The sequence below is a fragment of the Gordionus sp. m RMFG-2023 genome, chromosome 1 (assembly GCF_954871325.1).
Source record: "Gordionus sp. m RMFG-2023 chromosome 1, tfGorSpeb1-WG-v2, whole genome shotgun sequence".
Lineage (NCBI taxonomy): Eukaryota > Metazoa > Nematomorpha > Gordioida > Chordodea > Parachordodidae > Gordionus > Gordionus sp. m RMFG-2023.
In genome coordinates, this window is record NC_088775.1 from 84,395,348 (window position 1) to 84,408,093 (window position 12,746).

Below are 12,746 nucleotides of genomic sequence, written 5' to 3' on the forward strand. Positions count from 1 at the left end.
GTTTACAATACTAGAAATATGAAATCAATATATTTCGGGGTAGTTGACAAGAATTTTATCAATTTTACGGCCGGCCTATAGCTATAACCCTATAGGACGCAGTAGAGGGAAAAGGAAAGTTTTAAAAATGAGAGCATGCTAATCATAAGGATATAAATAAATAAAAAATTTCATATATATAAATGATTGCATGATTCGGTATAAATGGATAAATAAACTAACCACCAAAAATTGTAAAGAAATCTGATAAAAAATATTTTTCAAAAATATTCTGCTCATTTATTTGGCAATTAAGTGGATTGTGCATTTTCAAGGATAAATTTGGTATATCAATGGTTGGGAACGATAATGCGCCATCAAAAATAGCATTTTATTTATACATTATAACTAAAAAAAAGTATATAAAAATTGGTTAATATATATAATAATCAATATATCAAAAAGAAATGTTATAATTACATGAGCCCCAATAATTTATTAAAATTTTAAATAAGTATTATATAAATAACGCAAAATTAACTATAATACAATAATCAGTTAATTCATAATCAATAAAATAAATAAATTGCTAATACCAAATGAGAACATTTTAAGAAAAACTTCCATTCCCTATTAAAAATCATATCCCCAAATTCAACTTTGGTTAATTGTGTATAATCGTCGATATCACGTTTTAGATACAAAAAGAATTATCATAAATTTTTGACTTGACAATTAGGAATGTGATAAAATCATCCAACCAATGAGAAAGTAAAACAGGAAAATTGGATATAAACACAAGGCCCGCTTTTTCGGAGGTTGACTGTCAGCTAAAAAAGCCACTGATGCTATAGTATTTAATTATATATATATATATATATATTTAATTATTTTATCAAGATAAATGAAATCTCCAGAAAAGGCTTGAAATTCACTAACAAATTATTAGTTAGTATTATAATAATCTATTATATCCATATCTGTGAATTTCGAGATAATCCGTGTTAAATATCAGACTATATTATAAACCATGACAAATGGGTGCCTTAATTCGTTTTTTGTTTAAAAGATCGGTTCTTAAGTTTATAAGTAGATGATATTTTAGAAAAGGTGATCAGGTTCACTATTTGTTAGATAATATACCCCTTCCTTTCTTTTCTTACTTATGAAGGAATAAAAATAATAATAATAATATTTTATACCGAAACAGGACCACCCGAATCCCAAGGTGACGATCACCAAACGAATCAAGAAAAACATCAAATTCCTTTTGAAGGCCAAAGGGAAAAGTATGAGGAAAAATTCTAATATGGTTAACGACACGGCTAAGGGTAACAAGCAATAGCCCAGAATGCAAAGCGATTGAAAAAATGATCTTATTTTATTTTTAAAGGAAATAAATTGCTATGAATTAGTAAAGTATAATTAGTGAAGGTCAACGGTCCGGTCCTATCGGTCTTAGACCGGGACCGATCTTTTTTAAAGACCGTGGTCCGGACCGGTTTTTTAATTTTTATTATTTAAGTTTGCTTTACTATTTAATTAATATATTTTTTTTGTATATTTTATTTTATGATATTTTTCTAGATGAGTTATTTTAGATTTTGTTAATATTTATTTACAATATGAAAACCATAAGTTTGTCCAAGAAACATTTTACTTATAGTCCCAATAAAAAACATAGAGTATGTGTTCACTGCAGTACCAAATTTAATGTATCGTCAGCAACAAGTAACAAAATAATTGTTTATAATTTTTTAAGCAATAAATTAATCAAAATAAGCAGTATTATTATTAAAATATTTTGGTTATTATTTATATAGTTCTATTTTTTCTAAACTGTCTGAATAATTCTTTGTCAAAATAACTTAACCTTATTCTTAATAAAATAATTAGGTACCTTAAGGACATCTGATAAAACATAAAATATATACTTATAATGATGAAAATGAAAATATCTCAAAAACACAATCTACTCTTAATTTTAATATGCCCTCCACAAGCATAAAATCACTTTCTTCAATACCATTGGATAAATTTTATTGTTTATATAATACTCTTATATTTAATAAAATGATAAAACAAATTAAATTAGGTTGAAAAAATGTGTTTCGAGGGTATCGGTCCAATCCGGACCGTGACCTTCACTAAGTATATATGGATGTTAAGAAAAACGAGAACAATTGAATAATATGGTTAATTATAGGGTTGTGTTGATATATCTAAGAAACTTGATCTGATATTTTTGGTTATTTTATGATTGTAAATATAATCATATTATATACTTTTTATACATAATTTTATATTAAAATATTAATAAAAGGCAATTTTTAAACGTTAAAAAACCCGCTATATTTTCAAAGATAGTTAGCTAAAAATTTGATATTATTTTTTGTTATATAATTTGCAACAAGAAAAGAATTTAAATATATTTAACGAGTCATCAATCAGCTAGTATTGTTAGGGTTAATTTGGTCGATTTTTAAAACGCCAAATTTTAAAATTTATTTCGGACTGGATTTCAATTTCGACAAAATTTTAAATTATTCTTTGAAATTTATCATTTTTAAGATTTTGTTGAAATACAGTTCTTTAGGATGCATTCATAGTGGGATCTGATCTGGCACAATTTAACAGCTGATAAATTTTAAAATTTTTTATGAGATCAACTGCTTTTTATTTTAATAAAATTAAATTATGTTCATACAACACATTGATAGCATATTGTAAAAAAAATAAAATATTTCTTTATAAGTTAAATATTTCATCTCCATATATTAGAAAAATATTTCATTCCATTTCCAGCATCACTTATTTTGTTATTTAATTATTATAAATGGCATCTGAACAAATGGATATACAATCATTTAGCCAATTACTCTTCTACCCTTAATTAGAGGGCTCAAATAAGTATATTGACATTTTTTTTTCATTTGATACTAAATGTAATGAGCATATATATTGAGATATATCATTCCTATTTTAGGCTAAACTATAGCTATTTTCTATAATTTTTGTAGTTATAACTAGGATACATTTTTCATGGTTGCTTGTAGTAATGTTGTTACATAGCCCAATTCGTGTCGATTTTTAAAACGGCTCAATTAAGATTATAAGCAAAATAAAATTGTGTAAAGTCTGGTGATTTTATTTGTAGAAGGCAGAAAAGTTTGGGTTTTTATTTGCCAAATCCTGAGGCTAGCACAATATTATTTTTAGTTAAAATCCTAATTGTGCAATTTTAAAAAATTGACCCAAATCGGGCTTTTTAACAATACTAGCTTGTAGGGTGTAGCTATATTTTTTTTAAAGTAATTTGTAGCTCTTTTATTTAGCTACTTTTCACATGCTCAATATATAGGCTAAATGTATGCCAAGTGAATATGATTTTTCCCTGAGGGTGATGGGGGCTCTAAATGGATTTCCCCATATAAATTTTATTTGGGCTGGCATTTTACAGACCTTCATTACATTTTTTTAAATCATTTAAGGTTTATACTTTTTATTTTTCTCTTTACAATGCTTTTTAAAAATTTTCAAATATAGTAATTAATTTATCTAATATTGTTTTCTTTTTTTGAGAGGAAGGGAGGATGATGAGAGGGGAGGAGTAATATTTATCAGAAATGCACTGATAACAATATTTACTCAATACTCATAAATCAATCAATACTCTAAACTTTAACTTATAATTAAAGATGATAATTAACCTTACTATATTATCTCTATAAATTTATATAAAAATCATAATTATAAATGATTTTACAAAGTTCCTCCTAGTAGCTTTGAATTTATTGTAATAAGTAGAGAACCAAACCAAGTTAAAACAAACACTTCAACAAATTGAGGACCCCTTCCTGAGAGTTGTGTTACTTTGACATTATTTTTACCTGTATCATTTTTAGTAATTTCTTCCATATAATCATTTGTATATTTTTTATCATTTTGTAGAATCCTATTTGTATAATATAGATAAATTTATTTGATGATAAAATCTAACAATGATAGATATATGCATAGCATCAATGGTCCCCATAAATCCCCTAAAAAATATTTATAAAATAGTTATAACAAAGTAGTCTACAATCTTTGAGCAAAGCTTGACTTTTTTTAGGAATAAAAACGTGATAAAATTTTACTCCAATAGCTTTTAAATCTCGCATCTAAATAATTTATTAAGTATAAATTAAAATATAGAATTAACAATCGTAGTTGAAACTGGTTCATTTAATGTGTCAAATTTTGGTTTGATAACATCAGTAGAGTTTTGAATATCTCCTGACAGATCAATATTCGTTGACTAAATAGCAATTAGAAAAGATATATATTTAATTTAATTTTACAATATCTGATTCGAAGTTTGTTTCATCCATGTGTTAAAAAATGAATATATGCTGATTATAACACCGATATTATTGAAATTCCTCTTTATATTTATAAACTATACAACACCAAAATTTTTTGTATTTTTTCCAGCACAGCACTTAGTACATCTTTAATAATGATATCGCTGGTGTATGATGTAAAGACACATAACATTTTAACATCGGGTCACTCATTCATTTTATCTTTATGTTGACAAGGGAGGGAAAGGGCACCGATGTAAAAATTTTAAAATCTATTTTGATTTCTTTGTGAAAGAAATGGATCATACAAAGCACTATCTCTAAGTCAGATTCAACGGAATATTTCACAAGAAGGGAGATCGATGAAGGTCATTATTAAAGTGGAGGGTATCTGAAAAAATATTTTTTAATTATTTGCAATATTTGAATTAATATATTTAATTTTATTCTATTTATTTTAGTTTTATTATTTTATTTAATCTTGTTCTAATATGGTTCGTAATTTTATAATATTATATTTGAATTGTTTATTTTATATTATTAAAAGTTTTTGTTTTGTTAATTACAGGATTTCATTTAACAAACGACGGTTAATTTAATTTACATATAATTTACTGAGAAAAACAAAATTACTTATAATAAGATCAATAATATTGATAAGATTCAGATTTTTTGACTTTTTTACTTTAAAATTGGAATTTTACCGTTGTTTGATTTAATAAAGATACTTCTAATTCTGAGGCAAATATATTAATTTATAGGTTAGGCCTAAATCCCTACACCTGAGTTAAAATCTCAGATATTTAATTCGTGTCCAATCGAACAGAAGATAATTACTTCAAATCTCTTATTTAATAAATTATATTTTATAATCTTCTTAAATAATCTAGAAAATATATAAAAAGATTTTTATCTATTATTTAACTTTGCATGTACATTTTATTACTAATATATTTTCCTAATTACTTTACTGCTTCACTTTATCTTGGTTGCCCTTGTAAAGATAAATTAAATATTATCCAAGACTTGAAAATGTATTAATTTGTTTATAAAATATATGCAACAATAAACTAAAATTCTTTCTTTTTTAAATATATCTTTTCTCAATTTTTTAATATTTCCCTTCTCTTTGACAGATTAGATTCTCTTGATTCTAGGATAAATAAATGACAAATGTTTCAATGAAACCAGTTACTATTGTCACCCACTCCTATGCCTAGATACAGCTCCGTGCCTAGACTTTTGGAGACCCAGAGCAAAAAATAATTTTGCGACCCTTTAAAATAATACAATTTACCTAAACTTTTTTGATAATTTCTCGTAATGAGAACTAAAAGCATATCTATTCTATTAAATTTTAATCAGCGCTAATATATTGCAATTTATTTATCTTCCTTGCCTTTTTATATTCAAAAGAGGATATCAGTATAATCTAACGATATATCATTTTCTATTGAAATTAAAAAAGGAATAATAAATCGGTCCTGCGCCATACAGGATCTTAAGTAAGTTTTTATTAATTTATAGGATTCTGCAGATGCGTAGTTGGAATGGTTAAAATAATCCTTAATACAATGAATATATTAGATAAGACTTCATTTAATCTATACGTGCCTGTTATTATAGGTAAACATTCCAATAAAGTGCTTGCTTAATATATTCGCTAAAATATTATTCAATTAGTAGATCTTGCTGATTAATATCGTGCTCTAACGTATCTTAATCTGTGAATAAAATATTTAATTGAAAACATTTTTCCTTTAGCTCTTTTTCAGGCGCATTTATCAATTCTGGTATATTAAATAAGAATCCAAAATGATATTCAAAAGCTTTAACTACTGGAACGTTTCTCCAACAAATTTCTCGCTTGATCTAGTAATGTATTGATTCAATCTCATATTCTTTTTGAGGATATCTCACACCTTCGTAAGAAAATTATTTTTGAACTTTTCGTACGAAATAATGTTATTGAATGAAATACTGCTCTTCTAAACTCATTTCCGATTCCCTGGCAAGCTCTTTCCATGAGTTAAGGGAATTCTGTGGGCCGTTTTTCTTAAAGCTATCTAAAATATCTTGCATACTTCTATAAATGTAATGGCTCTTTTCAATTCAATATTGTCACTTTGCATGACCTTGCTTACTAAATTCACCTAGTTAATATATAAATGCAGATGATCTGTGAAACATTCGGGGTCATTATTCTTTTCGGATATATCCATTAGTGCATCTTACCAACCTCTTTTTAATGGCCCTTACACTCCCCATTACACTTCCATTACGTTTCAGATAACTGGTTTGAAATTATTTAAATGATCTTTCAAAATTCGCAATCGCTGAGTATAAACAAAAAAAGAGAAAATCTATTAGTTGGACAACTAAAAAATGATTTTGCTACTAATGATGATAGTGCCATGTCATCAAGTAGCAAATTTTAGCTGTGGCAATCACAAAGCAATAAAGAAGCTCTCCAATTCATTTGTAATATTTGAGCTTGAACCCCTAAAATTCTCTCATATTTTATTCAATATCGTAACCATGTCCAAAATATTTTTTTTATCTCTAATCCCAAATTTTTAGATAATGATAAAAATGCATCTACCAAGACCTGGCCAGTACTGGAATTGAATTTTAGAAAGCCAACAAATTGCTCATTTATTTTAACGGAGTTGTTGGCATCGTATAACGTTTAATTGTTTCTGGTAACTTATGTCTGGTGTGCAGTCTAATATTACGGAAAAATTTATTGCGTTTTTAATAGCATTAAGAAAAAATTTCTACGATTTTATCTCTTATCAAGTTAATAATTTCATTTTGAATTCGATTTTCAAGATAATGATTATGAATTTCACTATTTTTAATTCAATGAATGTGGTCGAATAATATTATATCAAATTTCGATTAAAAAAAATCAAATTTCTTAACTAAAAAATAAATAAAGTTTATTTTTACTAAACTATAAATCAAATTTTTTGTTATAATACATAGTACTAGGCATGCCAAACCTTTTTCAAAATTCATATATAGATTTTTATAAAAAAATTGCATTTCTTGTGTGTAGTACATACCTAATAATTCTTATTTTTCAAGAGCTAAAAATAATTGATTAAAATTACAAAATTTGGCCTCCCCTAAAATTGTTTAATTTCGGCCTCCCGGAGCTACTACCCCTCTCGCCCTCCCCTATCTGCCCAGCTTTGTCATAATATATTGTGGCAATAGAGGCTTTCAAGTGGTTAACCCCTGATTTTATTGCATCAAACACTTCTATCGAAACAGTGATTTAAGCAATGCCAGGGCAAGAACTTCGGAATGGAAAATATGCCTCATATCTAAACCTGTTCTCTTGTAAATCTATTAACGATTCAAAATCCATAAATGGGCGATTTGACTTTGTAGGATAGTTTGTAATATTTAATTTTATCTTAGTTTATTTATCAACGTGCGTAACCATATTTAATGCATGCTCTGGTTATAAAAATAGTTTCTAATATTTTTATTCTTATTTACACTAACATGACAAGTCATTTTGTAACTTTTCTAAAATAACATATTCAGGAATATTTATTTAGTTTGTTAGATTATTAAATTAAAAGTGAGACCAAAGAAAAAGACATAATCACAAGGTAAAATACCTTTTTAAAATTAGGCATACAATAATTGATATTTTAATTTCAACATCTCGGTTTTGGAAGATATCATGATAATTTGCTTATATTCTAATTATAATGATTTTTATGGTAAGTCCCAAATATAGTAAAATAAAGTTTATGAAAACTGATAATTCTGTTATTTTTACTAAATTCTATAATTCTTTATTTTTCTGAATCAGAACCCAAACTTTAACCCTTTTTTTAAAAGGTGGGTTCATAGCTCTGCTGAATCGAATCAGGTTATTTATCAACACTATATTTGGTTTATATTATACTGATTGTGTTTGCATTTAAATAATATATTCTAAATTTATGCAATTTACATGATGTTTAATATTAATAATTATTAAATATAATTTGTTGCTCAAGCCTTTGAATTTTTTTGTTTAAAGGAATGTAAAAAACTACCCTATGAGTATAGTATACTCAAGGGCCCCTACAACGGGGGGGGGGGGGGGGGTCCGAAACAACTGCTTCAGTAAATTTGAGTGGGGGTACTTTTTTTTACATCCATCATGATCATGTGATTTCTGGTTTATAAATGTAATAATAAGACCCCCCCCCCCCCCACATAATATTTAATTTAATATATTGACGGAAATTTTGGTCGATGTTTAGTAAATTTGTTATCCAAAATTTCTTGTCATAAATTATTTTTCCAATTTTAAAATATGCCTAAAAATATTAACCAATATTGACAATAGCAAAATTCCTAGAAATTGGATTACTTAAAGTATTAAAATGTATAAAGTTTTTTGCTTAACATGTCTCTTATTTGGTGGTCCACACGCAAATTCAAAATGGACATGTGAAGGTCTAGATAAATGGCAAAATATTAATCGTGATATTATTCTGCATGAATCTTCACAGGCACATATGATGGCCGATTATGGAAGGCTTTCTCATAATAAAAATTCGATATTAAAATTTATAACACCTCAGGAAGAATGTGTAGATAATAACCGTTCAATTATAAGAATTATAATAAGATGTTTAGATTATTTAATATCTCGTAACCAAGCCCTCTGGGGGAACATGCAACATGAAGGCAATATGATGGCCCTTATTAAGCTTATTGCAGATTCTGAACCTATACTAAAAATGTATATACAGCAAAATGAAGAAAGAAAAAAGGATAAAAAAAAATAAGGGATTAAAAACGAAATTATATTCAAACCTATTATCATATAATAACATAAACAATCTCATTGAAACCATGAAAAATATGGTTATAAAAAAATTCAAAATGAGATTACATTTAACAAATGCTTTTCAATCATAGTTGATGGCACATACGATGTTTTGAAATCAGAAGCAATAACTTTGATAGTAAGATATGTTGAAAATAGTGAGACGCCGAAGCCTGTTGAAAGACTGATTGACATATATTGTACGGGAAATACCACAGGTCTCGATATAAAGCATAATATAATATCCAAACTTGGCTCGATGAATTTACCCCTTGAATATCTAGTTGGGCAAAGTTATGATGGCGCCTCAAACATGAGTGAAAGAATCAATGGTGTGCAAGCCTTGACTAGAGCAGAGGCGCCAAAGGCCGCTTTTAATTGGTGTTATTGTCATCGATTAAATTTAATCGTTGTTCAATTATGCCAATCAATTAAAGAACTTCAAAATGTTCTAGGAATACTAGATGAGATTTATGTCTATTTTAATAATGTAAAAAGATGAGGTACTCAAAAAATTTCAGTGTAATGATCTGAAAAAATCGCAACGATTTCTACGCGTCAAGAATTCCACTCGGTAATAGTTCCTTATTTATTTAAATTTTAAATGTTTTTTTATTTAGAAGCTGGCTATCGTCATATAAAGCTATTGTAAAATTTTTTCAACTTTATGATGCCTTGAGGGCAGCTCAAATTTAAAGGATTCTGAAGATCCTGCCACTTCCACTATGGCTAGTGCTATAGTCTTTAGAATAGAAAAATTTGATTTTATCTTATCACTTTGTATTTTGGATAAAATATTGTTGATAACAAGTTTGGCTTGTACAAAATTGCAAACCATTTCGAAGGATATAGGGTATGCTATAAATCAAATTCAATTGACAAAAGATTGCTTGATTAATTTGAGAAGTATAATATAAATTATTGTCTTAACTATTTTTTAATCTAATAGATAATAACACTAAATTTTTGGATGTTTTTTCAAAGGCGCAAGATTTTATGAAAGAGAGAAATCTACATTTTGATTTTGAAAGTTCTAGACATCAAACATTACAATCCAAAAAGGAGAGATATTTATACTTTCATCATTAAATATAGAAATTTTTTTTAGCTTTAAAATATGTGTTTTTTATGCTGCACTCGATTTAATTATTATGCAGTTTAACGAAAGATTTAATGATGATTCCATGAAATTTTTACATCAAACATCATTTTTTACAGGGAATGGCAGAAAAATCAATTATTAAAGAAGATATCGAGGATATCTGTGAATTTTTCAATTTAAATTCAAGTCAAATTTTCGAAGAAATGTTGAAGTTTAGAAATATTTATAAGATGGCCAAAATAGGGAATGTAATTATTACTCATGACCTAGAGGTTCAAGAATCTAAAGATTTGTTAGATTCTGAGAATTGTAAATTTATTTAATTAAAATATTTTTCCAATACATTATTTATCTTCTTCTGATGATGATGATAATTCAGGGACTTACGATTCAGATTGAAAAAACTATTCATTTATTTTACCTTATCGTTTACTTTTAAATTTTTCTGCTTTCCCTAATTTAAGAATTTTATATAAATATTTATTAACCATTCCCACAACCTCATGTACTGCCGAAAGAGTCATGAATAAAATTAAATTAATTAAAACAAGACTGCGCAGTACCATGAAAGATTCTTTTCTCAATAATTTAACCATATTATCAATGGGAAAAATTTTATTTAAACAATTAAATACTGATGAAATTATAAATTCTTTCGCTTTCTCTTCCCCTAATTTATCTAAATTATTAATATAAAAATAATATTTATAAAGTTATATTTTTTGCATTTTATTTATATTATATATTAAAAATTGATGCAATAAAAATTATTTTTGAAATTTATGGGTGTCATATTTTTTCGAAGGGGGGGGGGATACTTTTCAAGGGGGTACTTTTCATGGGGGTATTCTGCTTCATTCTCTCAAAAAGTGTAGGAGTCACTGAGTATACCACACATATTTGTAGCACCGAGGGAAATCATCGGTTCACTCTTTCTTTCTTTTAATTAGTTATATTAAATTTAACTTATAAAATAGTTTAAAAAAAAACATAATAATTTGAAATATTATAATAATAAAAATTATTAAATTTCGAATTTTGTGTATTTCTAAAAATTTTTATAAAGAAAAATTAGAAAGAAACATGATTTTTAAAATAAACCAGGCCGAAATCCGGGCAAAATGGCCGAAGACCCATTTTAGAGCCCCCCCCCCCGCTTCCAAGAAAAATTTATAGCTACGCCACTGGATCCTCATCATATTCCTTCCTTATCATAATTTAATATGGATTCATATTTTTTCTTTCATATGTTTTTTATATTTGAACGACTGGACATCAAGGTTGAAATATTTAAACAACATTTTTTCTTTATTTCATGGGTTTTGCATTTAAATTCAAATAAAATTTATTCACTATTATTTTTACTCTTTTAAATAGAGGTCTTTAAGGTTCAATATCAATTTATAAAAAATATAAAATATTTACATCGTGCATTAGGAAGACAAGACATCTACATTTTTTAAAATTTTGTCTCGCGAAAATAATTTTTTTTATGAAGATAACAAAAAAATCTGTATTTTTCTATAATAAATAAAAGCTGTTATAAATCAAACTTTAAGATTTTAATATTATCAATAGACTAAAATAACAACTACTAGAATTTCCAAATTGAACGTTTGCTAAAAAAACACATCACATCATCTTAAACTAAAGTGGCTGATGTGTCAATTCAAGATTTCTTATTTTTTTCCCCCAAATAAGTTTTCTAGCAAAGCTTCAACTATTTAATTTTTTTTTATTTTTAAGCTTTTTCCTAATATTTTATAATAAAAATGTGAAAAATCAATTAATTTATAAATACCTTAAAATCATATTTAAATAAATTCTTAGTATTTTTTTGTTACTTTATGGATGGATATTAATAAAATTTACTTAAGGGGAAAAAAATAAATTAACCGTTTATGAGTCTTATTTTTCTAAATACATTATTATTATAAGCCTAAACTTTATTCATTATATTCCCATAAATTTTAGTAATGATTTTAAAAAAAATTAATGTAAATAAAAAAGATGTAAAATTAACAATATGTATAATTATTTACTAAATTGGCTATTCATTCATTAAATGCATTTAAAAGTGTAAATACATGGGAGTCAGCTGTAGCAGTGGTTTGCAAATCGATTAAATGACATTAATGTGCTGCATATAATGATAAACAGGCAATAATTTAAAAAAATGGCGGGTTCAAACATCCCTTCAAGCACTCCACCACCATTACAATTTTTTTTATAAGCATAAATATTATAAAAAAATTTAAGTCATGGTTGAGAAAGGAGGGAAGGTGAGGGAATTCACGTTTTGCACTAAATTTTATATGAATTCTAAGGCTATAACTTTTCATATACATGATTTCTAAATTTAGTGATTTAGCTCTCTAAGTTAAGCATTTTAGGAATAAATTACGGGGTGCCGACTAACTCTGGTCCCATTCCATTTTCGGTTCCCTTTATTTTTTGCACATTAAATGAATTAGCT

At 26.5% G+C, this 12,746-nt stretch overlaps 1 protein-coding gene across 1 annotated transcript; it reads right to left on the bottom strand.

The window, feature by feature from the left end:
• Positions 1-459: 459 nt before the first annotated feature.
• On the bottom strand, positions 460-4,381 carry LOC135931726 (protein YIPF6-like). Its single transcript, XM_065469001.1, has 7 exons — positions 4,323-4,381; positions 4,184-4,279; positions 4,064-4,142; positions 3,980-4,022; positions 3,746-3,934; positions 1,182-1,354; positions 460-827 (listed from the first exon to the last, which is right to left on the bottom strand). Exons 1-7 carry the CDS (start codon positions 4,350-4,352, stop codon positions 715-717), a joined length of 723 nt encoding a protein of 240 aa, XP_065325073.1. The 5' UTR covers positions 4,353-4,381; the 3' UTR covers positions 460-714.
• Between the last annotated feature and the right edge of the window lie 8,365 nt (positions 4,382-12,746).